General features: G+C 49.1%; 2 protein-coding genes across 3 annotated transcripts; one reads left to right on the top strand and one right to left on the bottom strand.

The window, feature by feature from the left end:
* Positions 1–3,837: 3,837 nt before the first annotated feature.
* LOC135370462 (uncharacterized) lies at positions 3,838–9,408 on the top strand. Of its 2 annotated transcripts, XM_064604208.1 has the most exons (3): positions 3,838–5,544; positions 5,966–6,520; positions 6,587–9,408. In XM_064604208.1, exons 1-3 carry the CDS (start codon positions 3,979–3,981, stop codon positions 9,227–9,229), a joined length of 4,764 nt encoding a protein of 1,587 aa, XP_064460278.1. In that variant the 5' UTR covers positions 3,838–3,978; the 3' UTR covers positions 9,230–9,408. The 2 variants fall into 2 exon arrangements, with proteins under 2 accessions (XP_064460278.1, XP_064460277.1); XM_064604207.1 differs by having other exon boundaries at positions 5,966–9,408.
* A 10,287-nt stretch (positions 9,409–19,695) lies between these two features.
* Positions 19,696–25,176, bottom strand: LOC135370461 (uncharacterized). The gene is made up of 2 exons (XM_064604206.1): positions 23,484–25,176; positions 19,696–23,060 (listed from the first exon to the last, which is right to left on the bottom strand). The coding sequence occupies exons 1-2, from the start codon at positions 25,029–25,031 to the stop codon at positions 19,866–19,868; spliced, it is 4,743 nt and encodes a 1,580-aa protein (XP_064460276.1). The 5' UTR covers positions 25,032–25,176; the 3' UTR covers positions 19,696–19,865.
* Positions 25,177–26,602: the final 1,426 nt, after the last annotated feature.

Here is a 26,602-nt window from a genome sequence, read left to right as displayed (position 1 = left end):
TGGAGCAGTGGCCGTAGTTACCAGTGGCATTTGAGGTGGTTGAGGCTGCATAACTTGTGGCTGCGCTACTTGGGGCAAAGAATTCTGTAGGGCACATTGCACTGAGGTTGCAGTCTGTAATGGTACCGTCTGAGCAGCTACGTCCTGAAGTAACTTCTGAGGTATGACTCCAACTCCTGATTCGACGATGATGGGTACTTGAGACATGGGAAAAGCGCCATAGCCATCTACGCAGCCTGGTAGTTTGTTAGGGCTTCTCTCATCGGAACGTGCTTTCTGAAATGGGTAAGATGCCGCCCGCCTCCAGCGTCCTGGTGATGGACTGGCATACATTGGTCCGTCTGGTCTTCCGATAATTTCAGGTTCCATGTAGTATCCTTGTAAGTTATCGACTGCAGGCGCTAGAGGTAGAACGATATCGTACGGTATGGCAGAACGTGTGCCCCTGCTTCTGGATCTACGTCGGCGGGAATAGCCGTCCGAAGATGAAGACGCAGATCGTGATCTCCTGCGGCGTCGCGTCGGCGAACGTGACCTAGAATGTCGCCTGGATGACCTGGACCTAGGCCGCTGACGCCTCCGGGAACGGGAGCGAGACCGCCGGCGCCGTGGTTCTGGAGACCCTTCCGATGATGACCAGTCGTCTACGAACGGTGGTGATGGAGACATTTGCGGAGAAGAGCGCCGACGGCTTCCCCATCCGGAAGAACGTGATGGCTGCGACCACCGTTGCTGGGGCGAGGAGAACCTCCTGGCAAATGGCTGGTCTTCAGCTGACGGGAGCGGGATGGCGGCACCGCAGTTGTTGCACTGCGAGGATGGTCTTTTGGCGGCGAAGGGTCTCGTTTCAGCCGCAGAATGTCTCCTGCTTCCGCTCCCTGACACGGATCTCGAGGAGGACCCGTCTTCACAGGTTGGAATCCCGCCGCCCAGCATTACGTGCGTTACAAAGCGATAGTTCTGAGTACCGCTACCGCTGTCGCTCGCGGCGCTTAAAGACCTTCGTTGCTCCAGATCGCCAGACTTTGTTGTTTGAGTCGCACGACTTACTTGCGAACCAGTTGATGTCAACGTCGTGATGGATGTTCGAGTCCAGATCGCAGGCAACATCGGGGTTGGGGAACCTCTGGATAGTGCAGGCTTCCACGACAGCGACTTTAATTCTGGCTTTGTTGAAACAGTCTGTGTATCGGACTTCACGTCTCCCACTTTTTCTGTTGTCTTTGCCGTGCTTGTTGTTGTTGTTGTACTCTGCGTACTTGTGGAGGCCGGTGTGGTCGTTGTGGAACTGCTCTCTCCCCCTCCTTCTTCAGCTTTTTCCGACTTCTTTTTCTTCCCCTTCTTCTTTCCTTTCTTCTTCTTCTTCTTCTTTTTCTTCTTTCCTTTCTTCTTCTTTTTCTTCTTCTTCTTTCCTTTCTTCTTCTTTTTCTTTCCTTTCTTCTTCTTCTTCTTCTTCTTCTTCTTTTTCTTCTTCTTTTTCTTCTTTCCTTTCTTCTTTCCTTTCTTCTTCTTTTTCTTCTTCTTTTTCTTCTTTTTCTTCTTCTTCTTCTTTTTCTTTTTCTTCTTCTTCTTCTTTTTTCGATCGTCATCCAACTCCACTTCCTCCGCGATGATGTCAACGACGTACGCGGTAACGGCATCACCGTTTCCAGCGGGCACCAGCCGTAACATATCTCGAATCTTTTCATGATTCTTTTGAATTTCGTCTTGCGACATTCCTGTGATGGATTCCAGAGGCGTGCAGGTTGAAGTTAAGCCACCAAGCTCAGGTCGCTGCACAGGTACTTCCGTTCCAGCACCTAAGTCAAGAAAAGATGCAGGGCGTTGGGTGACGCAAGCCTGTATATCACCTCCATCACGTGTTAAGTGTTGAAGCATATTATCGTACACGACGTGATGCATCGCCTTGAAGCAGTCAGTTATCGTGTCGACATTTCCGGCAGGTTCACCTGAAGCGACTGCTGGCATGTTAACCACATCTCCTAATAAGCTGGAACGGCTGCTTTGCGGTTGAAGATGCTGCTGGTAAAGCTGGCACAGTGGCACAGACTGTTGCCTGCTACGTTCTACTGTCCTTGAAGCTCCTCGATTGCCAGCCTCCAACATAGTGTCGCGTACCTGAAGCAAGCCTCGATCGAGCATTTCCTTCTCACGTTCGTCTTCAAACTGAACCGATACTTGAGTATGAATTTCGGCTCGGGGAAGTTGACCGAGGGTCATGCTGGTCGTAAATGTCTTCCCGAGTCTTCCCGTAGTTAGTGAATGAGTATCCCTCACAGAGAGCGGCGCTCCGCTAGGTCCTGTAGGTTTGTGAGCGCCGGCAACATAGCTTGGGGAGACATTTTCTCCGTGGGCGCTTCGAGGACCATGGAGGAACACAGCGCTTGCAGACACATTGTACGGAGCTGCCGAGGAGTCCTGTTGTGTGAGTGATTGGCCACGGTCATTGTCTACTCTAGTTTCTACTTCGTATTGCGGAGCACAATATCCGCCAGTTGGAAATAGGCTAAATCCCTGTTCGTTGTGGGGCGGAGCCGATGTATCGTAGTTCTGCGTTTGGATCTCAGAGCCTGCTGGACATAATAGCGCGTGAACTCCGACTTGGCTTGTAGATGATGGCCTGGAAACAATGCATTCCTTGTCCTTCCAAGACCTTGGCGTACCCAGCTGTTGCGAAGAGCGATGCTGTATCCATTCTGGGTGGTGGTAGGTATTGTCAAATACCACGGCCTGATGTCGAGAGCGAACCACACAGCTCTTTGTGCGTGTTGAGGCTTCAACGGACTGTCCTCCTCTTACGCGCTCACTTTGCTGACCTTGCGTTCTTTGACTGAGACACTGTTGGGCAGCAGCATCTGTCTGTTGTATAGCAGGTTCCACCAGTTGTCTCGGTTGCTGAACTTGCATAAACGAGGGGAACAATGGTGCAGTCATACCTTTCGATTCGTCATCCATGTTTGTAGCACGTTTTTTAAAGACAGCGTTATCTTTGAAAAAAAGATTGGTCACCAGCTTCAGACGGAGCGAACTGCCGTCACGTTTGAGAACGCGCGCGATGTAAGTTCACGTGTGAGCGTGCCCGGGTTGCTCCGGCGACGGTTTGTCAACCAGTGTGACGTGTATAGCCAGTGTGACTCTGGTTATAAACGTGCTCCAAACATGTATGACGTATGCATAATGCTCGGTCACACTGGTTATACAATCCTTGTTTGACAACATCGTTTGGTCCAAACGGTTGTATGATTATACGTACATAGTCTCGAACATGAGTTGTCCAAACATCGGTCACACTGTTTATACAACATAACAGGCAGTGGAACAGTGGAGTGGAGGAACAGTGGCAGTGGCTTAAACCCTGATGTATGGCACATGTCAGTGTCACAATAACCAACCGAGAAGTTTATATACTTTCCATTCGCCGACATCGCAATTCAAAAGGTACGAAGACGAAGAAGACGGGGCTGCACTTGCTGATTTTCGATAGCTGCACCATTACTGCACAGACATAGACATAGACAAGGTGGTGGTGGTGATGGTGAAAGGGCTTGCCGTTGTCGGCCTCACGTATGTGGGCAACGTCACGACTGACGTATACAGTCTAAATCCTGTGACGGACACGTGCCGGTTAAAAAAAGTTTCCTCTGAAAGTGCAGCCGGTACATATAGCCGTAACCAGCGTTGCTCTTTGCGCCTTTCATGTACGACTCCAAAATAAGTTTCAATAAGCTCAAGCACAAAATGCATCTGTCGAGCAACAAGTGTTCATTTGCCTCCGAATGTGTCGTAAGAGTAGGGTACATCCAATATTTGTTTATCGACTGCCACCAGAGTGCCGAGTCTCTCGAGCAACATCCCGTGCACGCTCACACGCGAACTTCCGCCGCCCAAACATGACAGCAGCTCGCTCCTTTTGAATTCGGCGACATTCCACGAAAACCGCAGAACCCGAAACCCAATGCCACGCAGCCAGTGAGCAGCATGGCCACGCCGCAGCCGCCGCCAGTACCCTCAAGACGTTGTGTCACCGACCAAGAATGTTTGCTTTCCGGGCCGTCAGCTGCCACCCAGGACACAGGCTACGGGCAACCATATGCACCACGCGAGGCCATCCAAGCACGGAACTCTAATCAAAAGGCTCCGTTCTACGACGAACAGGGCTTTATCCTGCTCACTCCGGGTCGATGTCGTGCTCCACAACACCCAATAGAAACTATAATAGACACTGCAAGTTGTGAACAAATCGCACAGCAACTTTCCTCAACAACTCGTGGGTCTCCCACTGTGTCTCCCCGAGAACTTCATAGTGTGAACAGACACCATGCCTTCTCAGGCTATGTTGCTCCAGGAGTTGTACTAAGACCTAGCTCAGTGCCGCTGTCTGAGAGAGTTACTGCTTCAACGTCTACAGGACGTCTCGGTAGGTCAGCTGGCCCCGACATGACCATCAGTCGGGTTGCCCGATCTGAAACGTCTGAAATGTTCGATCGGGAGATGCGTCAGAAATTTGACTGGGTCCCCGAGGGTAGCGGCCGCACAGCACGAAGGGCAGATGATCGCCGCAGCCAGCACCACAGTTACGAGCAGCAGCATGAGAGACAATATCAGTACAACACTCAATATCTGTACAATCCTCAGCACCAGGGCCTTCAACCGCAACGCACTAGATGCAGCACGAACGGCGAAGAATTTCGTAAGCATGCCACTCCTACAGATGAACCATCCGGAAGGGTTGAGGCAATTGTATATGATCGCGTCAGGGCGATGGACGATGTAGAGCGCGATAATGTCCTACAGGACTTGCCACGTGATCACGGTGGTGTACAGGCTGGAGTCATCCAGCGCCCAGCGTCCTTCTCTGGTTTAGGTGCCCGAATGGACGTAGCTGTCCAGCGTCATCATAGGTTAACGTCAACTCGCGCTGCTCTGGAATCTATCACCGGGATGTTGCAAGACTCAGTTTCGAAGACCCCTCAACTGTCCATTGGAGACACGTTACGTCTAGTGCCTACTGGAGATGGAGACGCTATTATCGCGTACGTCGTTGACGTCATCGCAGATGAAGCGGTGTTGGACGACGATCGGAAAAAGAGAAAGAAGAAACGAAAGAAAAAGAAGAGGAGAAAAAAGAAGAAAAAGAAGAAGAAGAAAAAGAAGAAGAAGAGGAAGAAGAAAAAGAAGAAGAGGAGGAAGAAGAAAAAGAAGAAGCGAAAGAAGAAAAAGAAGAAGAAGAAGAGAAAGAAGAAAAAGAAGAAAAAAAAGAGGTCGAAGAAATCCAAGAAGAAGAAGTCCAAGGACGAAGGTGGAGGAGAGAGCACTCTCACAAAGACCGCACTGTCCTCAAGTACGCCGAGCACTACTACTACTACTACCACCAGTACAAAAAAGCCAACAGAAAAAGTTGGAGACATAAAGACTGCTTCACCCAAACTAGACTTTAAATCGCTGACACCAAAGCCGTCATTGTCCAGGATTTCGCAGACTTCGATGCAGCCTACAGTCTGGACTCGGACGTCCGTCAGGACGTTGGCGTCCACAGGCTCCCAGGTATGTTTGCATCGATTGAAACATCGAAATAGATGGCGTCGGGCAGGGCGGGGGCACCTTTAAGCGCCACAAATGACAGGGGAAGTGATAGTCTACAGTACCGTTTAGTAGGAGCGTTGCCAGGGGGTGCTATAGGAGGTTCAAACCGCTAAAATTTGTAGCTTTGATAGTGCATTTGGGAGAGGGAAACAAAACGGAAATCATCTTCTGCCATGTACAGTCCCCATTGAACCCCCGCCCCTTTAAATATACCATCCTGCAGTTGAGTAACGCGCGTGGTGCTGCGCATGAGCTTTCAACCTTCAGAAGACTGGTCTTTATTCAGAATAGGGGAGGAAGGGAAGGCAAGTGACTTTCTGCTTTTCAAGTGGGGTCCTTCACCGGGAGAAGTTTATAAACTTTGTCCTCGTACTCCTCGCAGTGTACCAACTGCGGCGCCATGATGTCGCCGTCAGATGTTGACCCGTCCCCTGCCATGGGGTTCTCCTCGCCTCGACAACGCAGGACGCAGCCATCATGGTCTGCCGGATGGGGAACTCGTGAACGCTCCCCTCCGCCGCGATCTCCATCACCACCGGTCGAGGACGACTGGCCATCAGCGGAGGAGTCACCAGAGCCAAGGCCACCGCGGTCTCGTTCCTGTTCCCGTAGGCACCGGCGATCCAGGTCATCCAGGCGGCATTCCAGATCGCGTTCGTCAAGGCGATGCCGCAGAAGGTCACGGTCTTCCTGTTCCTCTACATCTGAATCGTCATCTTCGGATGACTATTTCCGTCGACGAAGATCAAGAAGCAGACGTCCTGCTATTCCGTATGATATTGAACTACCTCTACCGCCTGCGATCGACCCTTTGCAGAGGTACTACACGGAACCTGATATTCTCGGAAGACCGGGCAGTCCTATGTATGCTAGTCCACTCTCAGGAGGTTGGGAAAGGTCAGGGCCTTACCCATTTCGGAAACGACGTTCCTATGAGGTAGGACCTCCCAGGCTCCGGCGATGCATAGGTGGCTATGATGACCGTACCGTGTCTAATGTCCAGGTTCCCATGGTCATCGAATCTGAAGTTGCAGTTGTACCACGGAGGCCGCTTCATGACGCAGGTGCTCAAACAGTGCCACAACCCACTTCAGCCGGCGTTCAATGCGCCTTACAAAATTCTTTTCCCCAAGTAACGCAGCCACCATTTATGCGACCTCAACCACCGCAAATGCCAATGGCGACTATGGCCACTACCGCTCTCCCCGTGGTTCAGCCATCTCCGATGTCGCTTGGACAACTGCCAATTCCAACGACTCCCATGTATTCGCAGTCACCGCCCATTACACCGTACGCCTCTTCAGCGCCCCTGCTCGGTAGTCCTGCATGGAATCCATTCTTTTATCCGAATACGACGTCAAGTGGTACGTTTTCCATGGATGACACTCGGGTGACGACGACCGTAGACACACTACCGTCATCCTCAAGTAGTATATTTGCTGGTGCATCTCCCATGGGCATGTATGCTAAGCAGCCAGATGATCCCTGGTGGTCACCGTACGGGTACATGAAGAGGATGGACCAACAGGGAAAAGTTATGATAACCTTTATCTTTCTTCTTGGCGTTGTTGCGTGCGTTGTAGCCATCCTGAGCCGCTTCGGAGCTGGGAGGGCGCCTATAGTACATGAGTCGATGGGCTATGATGACGACGAGTCACGTGTCATGCACGGCCCGTGGATCAACAAAACGGGGGGAGGCACACTCATGGAACCTTATGGACTCTGTCGGACGTTGGAATGTCGAAGAGAAGGTATGTACCTCAGTCGTCTTGTGGACAGCGCAGGGGCTTGCCGGAACTTCTACGACTATGTGTGTGCGCGCACATGGGGGAAGCCTGGCAATGGAGAGCTATCGTCTGCAGACCTTATGGTAAACGGCGTGGAGTCTTCAATTATTAGCTACATCAAGGCCGGGCACGTTAAAGACAGAATGTTACGAGGAGCCAGGAACCTGTGGAAAGAGTGCATGGATGTTGACGCAATCAGGAAGCTCGGCAAGAAGCCTTTTACTGAAGTTCTCAACAAGGTTGGATTGGACGGATGGCCATTTGGGCCTGCTGCCAATGTCACAGGAAAGAACATCTGGAATGTGTCGGGGACGTTGATGCGTCTGCTAGGTCTTAGCACTTTTTTAACTCTCGTCGTCGAACCCATCACCAACAGCAGCACAGCTCAAGTAATTATTCGGAAAGTTCCAGTGCAAACGTCTACTACATATTTGTATGACAGTGACAAGATTGATGAGCTATTTCTAAGAATCAGAGAAAGAGTAACCCTTCTCGATGCAGAGAGCGAAGTTGATGAAATCGTCAATGATATCGTGACATTTTCAAGAACTATTTCCCACCTGAGTGACTCTGAAAGTGAAAAAGTGGCTCCCGACAATCGCACAGAATTTCATACTTTTGTATCATCTGCTTTATCTGGCATTTTAGACCTCAGAAACGGCTCTAAAATCGACATCCACCATGTAGGGAATGTGCAGGAGTTATACCAGACGATACAGTCAGCGCCAGCTAGACAAGTTCTCAATTACCTGGGCTACGCTGTTGTGGACAATCTCTGGCTCTTCTCGCCGCAAGAAAATTTATCATCGAAACAGATTAGAGCAAGAGAGCACGACTGCATCCGTATGGTGGAGCGGGCATTGCCGAAACAAGTTCACTACCTGGCCTACCTGGCCACGAAGCATCACCTGGACGTCGCCTTTTTCACGCGCTTAGCCCACGACATAAAGCACCAGGTCATCCGCTCCATAAGAGTTCTCTCCTGGATGGATGCCAGCACAAAAACTCACGTCGTCAAGTATTTGTCAAGCATGCAGATCAACACTTTCTTTCCACGGTGGATGATATACAACCACACGCGTCCCGAAGCATCCCATCCGAGCTTCACTCCACTGCAAGTTCTTGTCTCCTATGTGCAAATAATGCAAAACGCCTTCGAAGAATCCATGAACGCTAGAGACATCAACGAGGAAGACTTTTGGATGGGATCGGTGTTTGACCAGAGCTGCAGACATGACGAAAAACGCAATGTGCTTTTCTTACCACTGTCTATGGCTAACACCACAAAGGGAGCGACGCAACTGTTTCTCTATTTCCACATACCACATGTGGGGGTACAACTTGCGAGATGCCTTCTTGAGACCATAGTCCCTTCAAGGCACACGGGTTGGGGCACACACATTGGCGCAAAGCACAATGGTTGGCGAGAGACGACCATTCGGGAACTCGCGAACATCCACAATTGCTTCGAGGATCAGCACTTTTCTGGCACCGTTCCAGTTGAGGACCCCAGTAAAAGGACGTCCGTTACGGCTAGTGATATCTTGGAACACGCTGCCATTATCCAAGCCCACGGCATTTTCACAAATGGGATTCGTACACTGAACAAGAACTTCCAAGACTATCGATTCGAGAACGCCAGAAACTTGTCCGCTGAACAGCTGTTCTACATCTATTACACCAGTGGAAAGTGTCGTACGTATGATGCCAAGTACCAAACGTCCGGAACGTTGCAGCATGGAAGTGCGCAGTTGGTGAACCTAGTTGTGTCCCACGATAGCTTGTTCTACAAGGCGTTCAACTGCCCTGAGAATACGAGCATGAATCCGATTAGAAAATGCCAGTTCTGGACACGATAACACTGGTCTGGGTGGGAAAGTACGAAGAGTTTTTTCGTACGTGAGGCGTCCCTACGCACAAGTGCATCAAGTGCGTGAGTTATCATCTGTCAGCGATCATGAGAAAAACGTTCACGCATTGGCACAAGCTTTGAGGTAATTGTGCAATGGAATGAAAATAAACCTTGACGGGCTGTTAATTTGTATGACATTATTTATTTAGTTACCCCACGGAACCCGTGGATATCGCCGAGGGCGTACATTTCCAATACAAAAAGAACATAATGGACAAATGACAAAATGGCGCTGATGCAGGCTAGCTGGTGGATGAAGTCCATAATGTAAAAGCCTCAGTCTGGGCACACAACACACGACTCAATAATGGACAGTAAATTAGCTACGCAGGTTAGAACATACGTAGGGTTGCAAGGATCATGTAACTAACTCTTAGGTTATATAGAATGGATTGAGATTCGAAGTACTTCATGATCCCGGAGGCTATGATATGTAATGTGTATGATATGTATATGTGATAAGTAGTTTCCAACATTTGGTGAGAAGTGATATAGGGCGGCAATCAGTAGCTAAATCTCGGCAACAGACAGCAGAAGGCAAACCGTTAGACGCTTTAACAGTCTCGCACCTCTTTAGAGAGAGAGGACGAGAGCACGTTTGAGGAGGATCTTGCAGCACTTCTGAATTCGGCGTGAGGATCTAGGATTTCTTACACAATCCTTGAGAAAATTCCTGAATGCAATCTTCAGTGGCTTTCAGTGTACGAAAGAGTGGACCTGAGGTAATGGCGTGTGCCCAAAGCATTACCACGGTTCCTTGATAGCTAGATTTAGGAGTAGGTAATGTCTTGATAGAGTTGAAGCGCCGAACTGGGCTACAATTAATACCCTAGTCAGACGGCAAAGCTAAGCCCGTTAGCGGAACGGCGGTGCTTACTTCACCTGCTGTCCAACCATCATTTCGAATGGCATCGTTTTCTGCCCTGACTTGTTGAAAGCAGGAGGCATAATTGTCACAAAAAAGGTGTACGTACGTCTCCCATTTTTAACAGATCGGGGCACAGAACGGTGTCATTCGAAATGGTGGATGGACAACAGGTGAAGTAAGCACCGCCGTTCCGCTAACGGAATTAGGTATGCCGTCTGACTCGGGCATTACATACCCTTTGAGAGATCACACTAGAAGTTTGTTTTTGCTACAGTACACATTTATGTTTTAATATGTATAGCACACAGGGTGTTTCACCTAACGTGATAAAAAAATCTGGCTCACCGGAAGATTGTGGGACTTTCGGCAATTACCTTCTGGGAACTTTTGCCACGATTGGGGAAGGCGTTGAACAATTTTCAATTGCGGGGAATTTATTTTGTTCAATTGAAGTTTGAAAATTTGCAAGCGAATTTGACTCCTTTTTTTCCAGAACTATGAAGTCCTCCAAGGATGGCCACAGATGTGTGAGCGCAGGAAAGTCGTCTTTATTTGTACCATACGTGACGGTGGTACTACAGCCCCTGGGAGCGCCAGATGGAAGTCGTAGTATCCTATCATGGTGTCTTTTTGTGGCGGCAGTCTTCACGGGACATAAAGAGAACGATACAGAATGTCCGAATTTGCAGTTAGCACACGTTGGGTCCATTAAACAAATTTCAATACGCTCAAGCAAAAATGTACGTGTACGTTGCATCTGCATGTGTACAAAGAAAAGCATGTAGCCAAACCATTTGCTGACAAACCGTCATCAGAGCTCTGAGTTTCTCGAGCGAAATCCCGTGCATGCTCACACGAGAACTTCCGCCGCGCGCATTCCCAACCATGACTGCGGTTCGCTCCGTATGAGTACGGCGGCCTACCACCAAACCGACGGAGCCAGGAGCCAATGAATGGCTCAAAGGTAGGTCAGAAGCATGGCCACGCAGTAACAGCCGCCGACAGGGCCGGCAAGGGAGCCTCACCTTCCGCTTCCTCCCGACGCAAACGAAGCTGGCTATGACTACAAGCAGCATGTCTGCATTGGCGATACTCACCAGGACCACTTCTGCGGTAACCAAACCGTTAAGCCCAATAGAAATCTGCAGCTGAGCATAATATCCACGTCCAGGAGTTCCAGAACGAGCTTGAGACTCAATCTTTGGTCCAGTTTGAAGAGGAACTTGAAAAAGAAATGTTTGATAGAGGCGTGCTTCAGAAACTTGACACTATCTTCGAGGCTAGCGCACGAAGAGCGAACGAAAGGCGGTGGATCGCAGCAGGCACCAGTTTGAGCCACAGTACCAGCAGTACGAGCATCGCCAACAGTGACTTCAACCGCAAAGCAGCAGCTCCAGCTTGCAACGCGGAGTAGTGAACATGCAGGCCATTCCTTCAGACACCGGAAAGGTTGTCGGAGCAATCTCTGATTGCTTCAGGGCAACGGACAGTGTAGTGCGCGACAATGTGCTCTCAGACTTGACATGTGGTAGAGGTGGCGGAGAGGCCTGCGTCATCTTTCGCCCTGCATCCTTTCCTGGTTTAGGTGCACGAATGGAAGTAGGTGTAATGCGACCTGAGCTTGCTGGGTTAACTTCAACATGCACAGCTGTGGAATCTATCACTGGAATGTTGCAAGACGAAATTCCAAAGAATCGTCGCCTGTCGATCGGAGACACGATGCGGCTGGCACGTTACGGCTGGACGCTGTTACCGCTACGTCGTTGACTTCATCGCAGAGGAAGCCCAGTTGGACGACGATCGGAAAAGAAGGCGAAAGAAGAAATGAAGCAACAAAAGGAGGAAGAAAAAGAAGAGCAGGAAGATGGCGAAAGAAGAAAATGAAGAAGTAAAGAAGACGTGGAAGAAGAAAAAGAAGAGAAAGAAGCGGAACAAGAAAAAGAAGAGGAAAGCAAAAGCAGGAGGAGGAGAGTGCAGTGCTTCAACGACCACACCATCCTCAACAAGTGCGACGAGTATAACTACAACAACCAGTGCAACCAAGTCACCAGAAAAAGTGGGAGACGTCAAGTCAGATACAAACACTGCTTCAACATAGCAAGACTTGACATCGAAACCTACAGGGTCTGGACTCTTCTCACCTCGATGCCCCCTGCACTCTGGGCTCGCTGCATTCGGGTCTCCCTCAATCAATCTTTTAGGACGATACTATATAGATCCTGAGATTCTCAGAAGACCAGGTAGGCCGACGTATGCCAGTCCATCGCCAAGACTGTGGAGACGGGCAGGACCTTACCGATTTCTTAAAGCACGTTTATTTGAAAGAAGTCCTCCCAGACTTTCGCACTACATCTGACTTATGACTCATCTGACTCTGACTCTGACTACTACATCTGACTCTGAATCCTCCCAGACTTTCGCACTACATCTGACTTATGACTCATCTGACTCTGACTCTGACTACATCTGAATACTACATCTGACTCTGGTTATGACTGCCGCACCGTGCCCCAAGTGCTTATGGTCGTTGAATCTGAAGTTTGAATTTCTTCTCAGAAGCCACTTCAAGACACCGGTGCTCATGCAGTGCCGCAACCCACTTCAGCATCCGTACAATGTGTCTTACAAAATTATTTGCCCCAAGTAGTAGCGCAGTCACAAGTTATGCAGCCTCAACTACCCCAGACGCCACTGGGAACTATGGCCACCACTGCCCTCTCTGCTGTACAGCCATCTCCGATATCCTTCCACAGCTGCCAATGCCAAAGGCGTCGATATATTCGCAATCACTACCCCCATAACAGCATACGCCTCCTCAGCACCTCCCCGTCGAATCAAACCTTGTATCCGAATACGACGTCAAGTGGTACATTTTCCAGGGATGACACTTGCATCAAGATGACCGTAGACACTCAGCCGTCATTACGCTACATGTCTTCCGGTCTAGTTCCAATGAACCTCTATCCTAAAGAGCCCAATGAGCCCTGGTGGTCACCCTATGGATACATGAAGGGGATGAACCAACAGGGAAACGTTGCAATGACCTTCATTTTCCATGTTGGCGTTGTGGGATGTGTTGTAGCCATGCTCAGCCGCTTCGAAGGTGGGCGGGCATTAATGATGCGTGAGTCGATCGACGACGATGATGAATCACGGGTTTTGCATGCTCCATGGTTCAACCGTACTGGGGCTGAACAGTTATGGAGCGTCACGGACCGTATCGAACGTCGGAATGCCGAAGAGAGGGCATGTTCCTGCAAAGTCTTGTCGACAACGCGAGAGCTTGCATGGACTTCTACCACTATGTGTGTGCGCGAAGCTGGAAGAAGCCTGACAACGGAGGATTGCCGTCCGCTGACCTTATGGTGAATGGTGTTGAGTCTTCCATTATTAGCTACATCAAAGCCGGCAACGTGAGAGACATGATAGTACAAGTAGCCTATGGAAGGAGTGCATGGATGTTGACGCTATCGGGAAGCTCGACAAGAAGCCGCTCACTGGAATCCTTTACAAGGTTGGGTTGGACGGATGGCCATACAGGCTTGCTACCAATGTCACAGGAAAAAACGCTCGGCACGTGTCAGGGACATTGATACGTCTGCTAAGTCTGAGCACTTTTTTTTTTATTCTCGTCATTGGACCCATCACAATCAACAACACAGCTCTAGTAACTATTCCGGAACGTCCAAGGTAAACGAACCCTACCTATTTCAGCCACAATGACACGATCGCTGAGTTATTTGAAGTATCAAAGAAAGAGTAAGCCTTCTTGATGCAGAGAACGAAATGGATGAAATCGTCAATGATATCGTTTTCAAGAACTATTTCCAACCAGAGCGACTCTGAAAGTGGCAACGTGGCTAACGGCGATCAAACAGAATTTCAAACTTTCATATCGTTATCGGGCACTTTAGATCTCAGTAACGGCACCATAATCAACATCCACCATGAGGAAGCCGTGTGCAGAAGTTGTACAAAACGATACGGGAAACACCACCTAGAACACTTCTCAATTACCTGGGATACGCTGTCGTGGACAATCTTTGGCTGTTCCCTCCGCAAGGACGTTGATCACCGGAATAGATAAGAGCCAGAGAGCGCGACTGCATTCGTATGGTGAAGCGGGCATTGCCGACTCCACTACCTAGGCTACCTCTCCACGATACGTCTCCTTGATGTTGCCTTTTTCACTGGCTTAGCCGACGACATAAAGCACAACTTCATCCGCTCCGTAAGAGATCTACACTGGATGGATGCCAGCACAAGGACCAACGTCGTCAAGCAATCGTCAAGTGTGCCAATCAAACCATTCTTTCCGCAGTGGATGATCTACAACCACGTGCGTCCTGAGGCATGTCATCCGAGCTTCACTCCACAGCAAGTTCCTTTCTCCTATCAACAAATAATGCAAAATATATTGAACCAATCCATCAAAGCTAGAGCCATCAACGAGGATCAACGATGGGTTCGGTGTTTGACCAGGACTGCAGATATGACCAGGAACGCAATATGCTTTTTCTACCACTTTCCTTGGCGAACACCACAAAGGGTGCGACGAAGCTCTTCCTCTATTTCCAGACACCGCAAGTGGGAGTACAACTTGCAAGATGCCTTCTTGAGGTCGTACACTCTTCAAAACACGCCAGTGTTTTGCGGCAGCCTACAGTGCGGGATTTTGCGAATGTCCGTAACTGCTTCGAGGAGCCATATCTTTCTGGAATCGCACCAGTCCAGGAACCCAGCAAAAAGGCCGTCCATTACTGCTAGAGACGTTTTCGAACACGTCGCCATCATCCAGGCCCACTACGTTTTCACGAACGGTATCCGTACTTTTAAAAAGAACTTTCAAGCCTATCGGTTCAAGAACGGCAAAGACTTGTCCGCTGAACGACTGTTCTACATCTACTACACCAGCGGAAAGTGTCAAACGTACGGTGCGAAGTACCCAACATCCCGAATGTTCACGCATGAAGGCCCTAAGTTGGTTAACCTAGTTCTGTCGCACGATAGCTCGTTCCACAAGGCGTTCAACTGCCACCACACGCCCACGAATTAGGTGAAGAAATACTACTCCTGCAGACGGAAACTCCAGGCAGGAAAAGTGAGAATAGTCTCGCATTATGCGCAAGTGCAATGGCAGCGAAAGAAAAGCAAAAAGTCGAAGAAAAGAAGAAAGCTTTCCAAAATGAAGTCAAAAAACAAATCCGAAAAGAAGTCTTAAGTAGAAACGCAAGAAACGGGGTTCAAGTACATCCAACACATCGACAACCGCCCCTTCGTCGTATCGGTCATCGACGGATATGCCAACAGCGAACCTCCCTGGTGATGTGGTCACATGGCCTCACCACCCTACGCGTGCAAAGAAAAATGGGCGTGGGTATCTTTGGTAGAGTCGTTACAAATATATGTCCAGAAGCGAAGAGCCCCAATTTACCCAGTTTATGCAAATTCAGCAACTGAGACAGCTTCCAAGGCCTCCTGTGAAGCAGACAGATGCTGCTGTTCAGCAGTACCCCAGTCTAAGAACGCAAAGTCATCAAACAGAGGGTATCGAAGGGGGACGCACGGTCGAGACCTGCAGAACATGCAGAGCAAGGTGTATGGCGTGCTATGGACACCAGGTGGCGGAATTTGACAATACCTGCTGCCACCCAGAATGGGATCGGTATCAGTCTTCGCAAGTGCTGGATATGCCAAGACCTTGTATCATTGACCCAGACTATGTGGTTTCCAGGCCCTCACCTACAACACAAGTCACAGTTTACGGGAAACCATGTCCAGCTCACGTGGAGACCAACCGTTCTACGACCAACATGGATTTAGCCGGAGCACATCTGACGGACCCCACGACATGAAACAAAAACCTGAATAGACGTTGACCATGGTCAACCAATTGTACAACCAATTGTACAACAACACTCCTCAGCAGCTCTCTACGGTGTGAATGCTAGTACTATATTCCACCAGGAACCTCGAAGTGTGGCAAGCGCACTAGTTTTCTCAGGCTCTGTCGCTGGAACACACACACACCGAGATAACCTAGCGTTGCGCCGCTGTCTATGAAAGTTACTGCTTCAACATCTACTGAACGCCTCGGTAGGTCATTTGGCATGACCATGACAAGCCCTACCGGAAAGGTTGTCGACATAATCTGTGATTGCTTCAGGGTGATGGACGACGTAGTGCGCGACAATGCGCTCCCAGACTTGACAAGTGACAGAGGTGGTGTACACGCTGGCGTCATCCAGCGTCCTGAATCCTTTCCTGGTTTAGGTGCACGAATGGAAGTAGCTGTACAGCGACCTGAGTTTGCTGGGTTAACAATAATAGTAGTAATAGTATAATAGTAATATAATAGTAATAATAGCACAGTAATAGAATGATAATAATAGCATAGTAATAATAGTATAGTAGTAATAGCATATAACGAGTTGGCAGGAGGCTCAGGCAGAAAGCTTCTATAAAAGCAGCTTGTCGAGGCCTGATCCCCCCCTACAATTCATATACAGCATCAACGGTTAATAGAAATTTTCAAACACAGCATAAGCAGGAAGTAACACGTTAATTTCTAAGCATGACAAGATATTGTACTCATGCACCGCAGTCTTGCAAAAGCGCAGCACAGTCAATAATATATTAAAACAATAAAGAATTACCAAAAGGAAGAAATATAGAAGTTGTACTATTGTTACACATATGCACATATACATACACTTATACGCCACTAACTTTTTTCGGGCAAGATTGCGCCCGCAAAAGACTTATGTGCTCCGGGAGATTTTACAACGAAGAGCTAATTCTACACTGTGCTGGTGGGTGTAATTGAAAATGTCACTCTGCCTGCATCGACGTCGGTGCTGTTGAGTATGAGTCCTTCGTGGTATGTGGCTCCAGCTCCTATAAATGTTGTAAATGCACACGTCGTAGCACATCATCGCTAACCCTTGTCACGGAGACTAGGACTACATCTGAGGCTGCTGAATTTGCCTTGGTTGATCCAGGCCCATTGTTTGGCGAAATGCTTCCTCCGGCATTTGTCAAGGATTTTGCCGAGATATCAGGAAGTTTGATCAATTGCTATATGAAGTGAAGAATCTTCGTAAAGAAAACAAGCAACTGCGCCAGGATCTTTTGAGCTTCATGCGTACTCCTAGACGGATAAGACGTCCCGGATAAGACGGCGAACGACGATCGCACCGCCGGCGTCCACCGTTCAAATTTCGAATGAAACCGCCGAGAGAGTACTCAGACTCAGAGTAGGCAGTAGGCAGCACGCAGGCGACGAAGCGCGAAGTGCCGTTTTCAAAGTCCGGCAACCAATCTGAACACGCCAGTGGCTTTCAACCAATGGAGAGGCACGGATTGCTCCATGCGCAAGTAACACGCATGTTGATACCGATTTTGCGAGGGCTGTGGGGACTGCTCAAGGTCTCTGATTCTCAGCATGTTTTCGTCCACTTGGTTTATCCGCGCAACACATGTATCACTCAGATTTTTATGTTGTGCTTTCAGTTGAGCATTTTTCATTTTCATTTCATTTCATTTAATATACTTTAAAGGCCCCATAGGACATTACCATAAGGGGGGATATACAACACAAAAACACAAAGCAATACAGTCATGGCAATTGTTCACAGGCAGAATAAGATAGAAATACATCGGATACTGAAGCAATTTCAACAGGTAGACTGTTCCATTCAGTACTTTCTATTTGCAAAGTAGAATATCTATGACCGTCATTGTGACTCAGCTTGGGTTGCAGCTTATGCGGGTGGTCACGTTGGATAGACAGAAATATTATGTAATTATATATGTATATATATCATAAGTTCGTTGGCACAACTATTGCGCATAGCCACTAAATTGTGGGCAATGAAACGCGCCCCGTTGTTTTGAACACTGGCCTCTGTGGTCAACAACAGTTTTGAATAAGTTCACTGGAGTCTATTAGAGTAAGAGAGACAGGATTCCGTATTGGACGCTACATCGTCACCTCGAGCAACATAGCCTGGGAAGGCATGATGTCTGTTCACACTATCAGGTTTTCGGGCAGACACAGTAGCGAACACACGAGCTGTCGAGGAAAGTTGCTGTGCGATTGGTTCACCGTTCACCGCATTCAGTGTCTATTCTAGTTTCTATTTGGCATTATGGAGCACAATATCGGTCCGGAGTGAACAGGCTAAATCCCTGTTTGTCGTAGAATGGAGCCGTGTCACTGGACTTCCGTGCTTGGATCGCCACGCGTGCTGCATATGGTTGCCAGATAGCCTGTGTCCTGGGTGGCAGCTGACGTCGTGGAGACCAAACATTCTTGGTCGATGACACAATGTCTTGAGGGCACTGGCGGTGGCGGCCGCGTGGCCATGCTGCTCTCTGGCTTCGTGGCATTGGGTTTCGGGTTCCGCGGGTTTCGTGGAAAGTCGCCGAATTCACAAGGGGCGAGCTGCTGTCATTCGGGCTGCGGAAGTTCGCGTGTGAGCGTGCACGGGACGTTTGCTCGAGAGACTCTGCGCTCTGGTGGCAGTCGGTAAACAAATACTGGATGCATCCTACTCTTACGACACATTTGGAGGCAAATAAACAGTTGTTGGTCGACAGATGCATTTTCTGCTTGAGCTTATTGAAACTTGTTTGGAAGTCCATGCATATATTAAAGGCGCCAAGAGCAACTCTGCGTCCAATCTGAAGGAAACCGTAATGCAGACTAGATTTTCGTCTTCTACATCACACAAGCAATGCGACGTACTAGTACTGTAGAATGGGATTCGCCATAGTACTATGTAGGCAAGATGTCGCGGGATCGTTATTAAAGTATATCCGCAGCTTTCGACGATCAAACTTGTGGCAGATCATATTTTGCTGTTTTAACGTGCGTTAACTTTAAAGTGTTTACCCAACCTTCTTGCAACGTGTCCGTGAACCCCGCTAGGTCATCACCGGCGATGCCGGCAATTTCTGTGAACATTACAGGTATGTACAACCTGCTCCTAAATATTGACCCCAAAAAGTCGCCTGGTTATGATAATACACAAAATGAGTTCTTAAGGCGCTACTCTGAAATGCTGGCCAAATATCTTTACAGAATCTCTGCGGCAAGGCCGCATACCAAAAGATTGGTTGGTGTCCAAAGTGATATCAATACACAAGACCGGGGATAAGCTTTTAGCTACTGATTACCGCCCTATATCACTTCTCACCAAATGTTGGAAACTACTTGAACATATCATTGCCTCCAGAATCATGAAGTACTTCGAATCTCAATCCAGTTAGTTACATGATCCTTGTAATCCTACGTATCTTCTAACCTGTGTAGCTAATTTATTGTCCATCACTGAGTCGTGTGTCGTCCCTCCTGTGTTGCCAGACTCAGGCTTTTACATTACGGCTTTTACATTACATTACATTACGCCAGCTATAGCCTGAATCTACGCCATTTTGTCATTTGTCAGTTATGTTCTTTTTTGCCATTAATGTATTGAAAATGTAGGCCACTACCCTCGGTGATACCCACGGCTTCTGTGGGATAAATAATGGCAGACAAATTAACAGCCCGTGAAGGTTTATTCTCATTCGACTGCACAATTACGTTAAAACTTGTGCAATGTGTGAACGTTTTTCTCAAGAGCGCTGACAGATAACTCACACTTAATGCACTTGTGCGTCGTGACGCCTCACGTACGAAACTGTTCGTACTTTCCCACCAGGACCAGTGTTATCGTGTCCAGAACTGGCATTTTCTAATCGGATTCATGCTCGTATTCTCACGGCAGTTGAACGCCTTGTGGAACAAGCCATCATGGGACACAACTAGGTTCACCAACTGCGCACTTCTATGCTGCAACGTTGCGGACGTTTGGTAGTTCGCATCATACGTACGACACTTTCCACTGGCATAATAGATGTAGAACAGCTGTTCAGCGGACAAGTTTCTGGCGTTCTCGAATCGATAGTCTTGGAAGTTCTTGTTCAGTGTACGAATCCCATTTGTAAAAATGCCGTGGGCTTGGGCAATGGCAGCGTGTTCGAAGATGTCACTCGCCGTAACGGATGTCCTTTTACTGGGGTGCTGAACTGGAACGGTGCCAGAAAAGTGCGGATCCTCGAAGCAATTGTGGATGTTCGCGAGTTTCCGAACGTCGGCGTGCTTTGAAGAGACTATCGTCTCAAGAAGGCATTTCGCAAGTTGTACTCCCACATGCGGAATGTGGAAATAGAGGAAGAGTTGCGTCGCTCCTTTTGTGGTGTTAGCCATAGACAGTGGGAGGAAAAGCAGATTGCGTTTTTCGTCATGTCTGCAGCCCTGGTCAAACACCGATCCCATCCAAAAGTCTTCCTCGTTGTTGACTCTACCCATGATGGATTCTTCGAAGGTGTTTTGCATTATTTGCTGATAGGAGACAAGAACTTGCAATGGAGGTAAGCTCGGGTGAGACACTTCTGGACGGGTGTGGTTGTTGATCATCCACTGTGGAAAGAAAGTTCTGATCCGCATGCTTGACAAGTATTTGAGGACGTGAGCTTTTGTGCTGGCATCCATCCAGGAGAGAACTCTTATGGAGCGGATGACCTGGTGTTTTATGTCGTGGGCTAAGCCACTGAAAAAGGCGACGTCCAGGTGATGCTTCGTGGCCAGGTAGGCCAGGTAGTGAACTTGTTTCGGCAATGCCCGCTCCACCACACGGATGCACTCGTGCTCTCTGGCTCTAGTCTGTTCCGATGATAAATTTTCTTGCGGCGAGAAGAGCCAGAGATTGTCCACAACAGCGTAGCCCAGGTAATTCAGAACTGTTCTAACTGGCGCTGACTGTATCGTCTGGTATAACTCCTGCACGTTGCCTGCATCGTGGATGTGGATTACCGAGCCGTCGCTGAGATCTAAAATGCCAGATAAAGCGGATGATATGAAACTCTGAAATTCTGTGTGATTGTCGGAAGTCACTTTTTCACTTTCAGAGTCACTCAGGTTAGAAATAGTTCTTGAAAATGTCACGATGTCATTGACGATTTCATCAATTTCGTTCTCTGCATCAAGAAGGCTTACTCTTTCTTTGATTTTTCGAAATAACTCATTGATGGTGTCATTGTCGTGTAAGTAGGCAGACGTTTGCACTGGGCCTTTCCTAATAATTACTAGAGCTGTACTGTTGGTGGCGGTGGGTTCGACGACGAGAGTTAAGAAAGTGCCAAGACTTAGCAGACGCATCAACGTCCCAGACACATTCCAGACGCTCTTTCCTGTGACATTGGCAGCAGACCCATATGGCCATCCGTTCAACCCTACTTTGTTGAGAACTTCAGTAAAGGGCTTCTTGCCGAGCTTCCTGATTGTGTCAACATCCATGCACTCTTTCCACAGGTTTCTCGCTTCTCGTAATATGCTGTCTTTAACGTGCCCGGCCTTGATGTAGCTAATAATTGAAGACTCCACGCCGTTTACCATAAGGTCAGCAGACGATAGCTCTCCATTGTCAGGCTTCCCCCAGGTGCGCGCACACACATAGTCGTAGAAGTTCCGGCAAGCCCCTGCGCTGTCCACAAGACGACTGAGGTACAAACCTTCTCTTCGGCATTCCAACGTCCGACAGAGTCCATAAGGTTCCATGCGTGTGCCTCCCCCCGTTTTGTTGATCCATGGGCCGTGCATGACACGTGACTCGTCGTCATCATAGCCCATCGACTCATGTACTATAGGCGCCCGCCCAGCTCCGAAGCGGCTCAGGATGGCTACAACGCACGCAACAACGCCAAGAAGAAAGATAAAGGTTATTATAACGTTTCCTTGTTGTTGGTCCATCCTCTTCATGTACCCGTACGGTGACCACCAAGGGTCATTTGGCTGCTTAGCATACATGCCCATGGGAGATGCACCAGCAAAGATACTACTTGAAGATGACGGTTGAGTTTCTACGGTCGTCTTCACCCAAGTGTCATCCGTGGAAAACGTACCACTTGACGTCGCATTCGGATACAGGAATGGATTCCATGCAGGATTACCGAGCAGGGGCGCTGAAGAGGCGTACGGTGTAATGGGCGGTGACTGCGAATACATGGGAGTCGTTGGAATTGGCAGTTGTCCAAGCGACATCGGAGATGGCTGAACCACAGGGAGAGCTGTAGTGGCCATAGTCGCCATCGGCATTTGGGGCGGTTGAGGCGGCATAAATGGTGGCTGCGTTACTTGAGGGAAAAAACTGCATTGTACCGCGGCAGAAGTGGGTTCTGGCACTGTTTGTGCACCTGCGTCATGAAGCGGCCTCCGGGGTACAACTGCAACTTCAGATTCGATGACCATGGGACCTTGGACATTAGACACAGTACGATCATCATAGCCATCTATGAATCGCGGGAGCCTCGGAGGGCCTACCTCATAGGAACGTCCTTTCCGAAATGGGTAAGATCCTGGCCTTCCCCAAGGTCCTGAGAGTGGACCGGCATACATAGGACTGGCCACTCTTCCGAGAATATCAGGTTCCGTGTAGTACCTCTCTAAAGGGTCGATCGGAGGCCGTAGAGGTAGATCAATACCATACAGCATAGCAGGACGTCTGCTTCTGGATCTACGTCGACGGAAACAGTCATCCGAAGATGATGATTCAGAGGTAGAAGAACAATAACACCTCTTGTGACATCGCCTCGATGAATGTGATCTCGAATGCCGCCTTGATGACCGAGACCGCCGGTGCCTACGGGAAGAGGAACGAGACCGTGGTCGCCTTGGCTCGGGTGACTCCTCTGCTGATGGCCAGTCGTCCTCGACCGGTGGTTGAGGAGATCGCGGCGAAGGGGAGCGTCCACGACTTCCCCACCCGGCAGACCGTGATGGCTGCGGCCTGCGTTGCGGGGGAAACCCCCTGGCAGGGAACGGGTCAACATCTGACGGCGACATCATGGCGCCGCACTTGGTACACTGCGATGAGTACAAGGACAACGTTTATAAACTTCTCCCGGTGAAGGACCCCACTTGAAAAGCAGAAAGTCACCTGCCTTCCCTTCCTACCCTGTGCTGAACAAAGACCCGTCTTCTGTAGGTAGAAAGCTCATTGCGCAGCACCACGCGCGTTACTCAACGGCAGGATGGTATATTTAGGGGGCGGGGGTTCTATATGGAGACTTTATATGGGGGAAGATGATTTCCGCTTTGTTTCTCTCTCACAAATGCACCAGCAAAGGTACGATTTTGAGGGTTTTGAACCCCATGGACCACCCCCTGCCAACACCCCTGCTAAACGGTACTGTTGACCGTCACTTCCCCTGTCATTTGTGGCGCTTTACGGTGCCCCAGCCCTTCCTGACGCCACCGATTTTGATGTTTCACTCACTGCAAACCTACCTGGGAGCCTGTGGACGTCAAGGTCCTGACGGACGTCCGAGCCCAAACTGTAGGCTGCATCGAAGTAGGAGAAATCATGGACAATGACGGCTGTGATGTCAGCGACTTCAAGTCTGGTTTCGGCGGAGCAGTCTTTGTGTCTCGAACTTTTTCTGTTGGCTTTTTTGTACTGGTAGTAGTAGTTGTAGTACTCGGCGTACTTGTTGAGGATAGTGCGGTCGTTGTGGGAGCGCTCTCTCCCTCACCTTCTTTCGACTTCTTCTTCGACTTCTTTTTCTTCCTCTTTGACTTCTTTTTCTTCTTCTTTGACTTCCTTTTCTTCTTCTTCCTCTTCTTCTTCCTCCTTTTCTTCCCCTTCTTCCGCTTTTTCTTCTTCTTTTTCTTCTTCTTCCTCCTTTTCTTCTTCTTTTTCTTCTTCTTCCTTTTCTTCTTCTTTTTCTTTCGTTTCTTCCTTCTCTTTTTCCGATCGTCCTCCAACACCACTTCATCGGCGATGACGTCAAGGACGTAAGCGATAACAGCGTCCCCATTTCCAGCAGGCACCAGACGTAACGTGTCTCCAACTGACCACTGACGGGGCTTCGAAATCGAGCCTTGCAACATCCCGGCGATAGATTGCAGAGCAGCTCGAGTTGACGTTAACCTATCGTGACGCTGGAGAGCTACTCCCATTCGGGCACCTAAACCAGAAAAGGACGCTGGGCGCTCGGTGACTTCAGCAGGTACACCACCTCGATCACGTGACAAATCCGGTAGCACATTATCGCGCTTTACATCGTCCATCCCCCTGACGCGATCGGATGCAACTGCCTCAACCCTTCCGGCTGGTTCACCTGGAGGAATGGCATGCTTGCGAAATTCTTCGCCGTTCGAGCGGCATCTACTGTGTTGCGGTTGCAGCCACTGGTGTCGAGGTTTGTACTGCCGGCATTGTCGCTCAAACTGCTGCTCGTAACTATGCTGCTGACGGCGGCGATCATCTGCCCTTCGTGCTGCGCGGCCGCTGGCCTCGGGGACCCAGTGAAATTTCTGACGCATCTCCCGATCGAACATTTCAGATGTTTCAGATCGGGGAATCCGACTGATGGTCATGTCGGGGCCAACTGACCTACCGAGGTGTCCTGTAGCCGTTGAAGCAGTAATTCTCTCAGACAGCAGCGCTGCGCTAGGACTTACTGTGTGTCTTCGAGCAACGTAGCCTGGGTAGACATGATGTCTGTTCACACTATCAGGTTTTCGGGGAGACATATAAGCGGACACAGGAGCTGTCGAGGAAAGTTGCTGTGCGATTGGTTCACCACTTTCAGCGTCTATTATACTTGCTATTGGGTACTGTGGAGCACAGTGTCGTTCCGGAGTCACGATAAATCCCTCTAGGTCGTAGAACGGAGTCGTCTCAGTGGACTTCTGTGCTTGGATCTCCTCGTGTGCTGCATATGGTTCCCCGTAGACTGTGTCCTTAGTGGCAGATGACGTCCTGGAAACCAAACGTTCTTGGTCGGTGACACAAGGTCTTGACGGCACTGGCGGCGGCGGCGGCGTGGCCATGGTTCTTACTGGATTCGTGCCATTGGTTTCGGGTTCCGCCGGTTTCGTTGAAAGTCGCCGAATTCAAAAGGAGCGAGCCATGTTTGGGAACGCTGGCGGTGGATGTCCGCGTGCGGACGTGCTCGGGATGTTGCTCGAGACACTCGGCGCTCTGGTGGCGGTTGGTAAACAAATACTGGATACATCCTACTCTTTACACATTACATATTAGGAGGCAAATGAACAGCTCGATATATTCATTTTTCTGCTTGATCTTATTGGAACTTGTTTCGGAGTCCACATATGAAAGGCGCCTGAAGCAACTGTGCGTCTAATCTTCTTCTTCTTCAGCCTCCATCATGCCATGGCACCGCACCCGCAAGGAGATTGGCCAGGACCACGACCTACTAGATTATAACGACCATGTCAGGCGCACCCCTTCTATGCGCCGCATTTTTGGAAGGTAGCGGTGGCGCTTCTCATCGTCCCAGTTATTGCTTCCTCGACTTCTACAATACTTTGTGCTTCAGCTTACCTTAGTACTTCTGTACAAGCGGTGGACGTTCCACAGATGTTTCTTTCTGAGGTTGGTTATCATCATCATTCTACGCGTTTTCATAGGGGCTATCGTTGTCGTCTGCTACGGTAGTCGTACACACGCTTCTGCGCGTTCAGAATTCAAATTTCCATCGTCCAATCGTGTTGTGCCGATCAGTAGCGCCCCTGGCGGGTCTTGCGGACAGGCTCCTCATAGGATTTTCTGACTGTGACATGGTCGTTATAATCTAGTAGGTCGTGGCCAGAACATCCTTGGAATAAGATGACTATGACGATGCTACTAGTTAGAAGCGGTTAGAGCCAGAACGATGAATGAGATGTCTACGAACGAGACCTTAACGGAGACAAGATTTTCGTCTTCTACATCACACAAGCAATGCGAGGTACTAGGGTATAGGCAGAAGCCGCGGGATCGTTACGAAAGTATATTCGTAGCTTTCGACGATCAAACTCGTGGCAGATTATATTTTTCTGTTTTATCGTGCGTTGCAAAATCGAGGTGGATGCTAGATGTCCCACCGATGGCGATACTGCCAACTGGGAAGCGTTTCACCGTGTATTTGTTTTAATCCGCATACGCCAAAAACGTCAGCGACACCTCCAAGTTTTCAGTACCACGAAGCGTGTGAGTTTGAAGACTTCCGCGCGTATATCACTGCTGGACATGGCAGTGTTTTTAGGATGCGTAACCGCGCATCAGGAGACCTGTTTCCTGTTTTTTATACACGTAAGAAAGAAAAAAGAAAGAGCACACTTACTTATGATTTAAGTGGAATGCAACTTACATTGTCGTTGTGTCGTGTCCACAGACCACTTTTCAGTGTTGTCTGGTTGCTGCACGGTGCAACGAGTTTTCTGTTATGTGGTGTCATTGAAGGAAAGCCGGGTTCATTGTTGAGCCAAGCACTCGATAATAAAAAGTAGAGAATGAAACACCGTCCAAGAAAATCCTAACAAATTAGAAAAGGTGGCGAAAATTTGACAAAAGAGCTTCCAGCATGAAGTTCCTTCGAACGCTTTAGTTCCGCCATCAC

The sequence above is a fragment of the Ornithodoros turicata genome, chromosome 10, assembly GCF_037126465.1.
Source record: "Ornithodoros turicata isolate Travis chromosome 10, ASM3712646v1, whole genome shotgun sequence".
NCBI classification, from domain to species: Eukaryota; Metazoa; Arthropoda; class Arachnida; order Ixodida; family Argasidae; genus Ornithodoros; species Ornithodoros turicata.
Note: the sequence above shows the minus strand (reverse complement) of the source record. Positions and strands in the feature narration are given on the sequence as shown.

What these genes read in the sequence shown, in the direction of transcription:
- LOC135370462 (XM_064604207.1), top strand. Translation starts at nt 3,979, where the DNA reads ATGGCCACGCCGCAGCCGCCGCCAGTACCCTCAAGACGTTGTGTCACC. An exon ending in TGGCGTCCACAGGCTCCCAG is followed by an intron (nt 5,545 to 5,965) that starts GTATGTTTGCAT and finishes TACTCCTCGCAG; the next exon opens with TGTACCAACTGCGGCGCCAT.
- LOC135370461 (XM_064604206.1), bottom strand. Translation starts at nt 25,031, where the DNA reads ATGGCCACGCCGCCGCCGCCGCCAGTGCCGTCAAGACCTTGTGTCACC. An exon ending in TGACGTCCACAGGCTCCCAG is followed by an intron (nt 23,061 to 23,483) that starts GTAGGTTTGCAG and finishes TACTCATCGCAG; the next exon opens with TGTACCAAGTGCGGCGCCAT.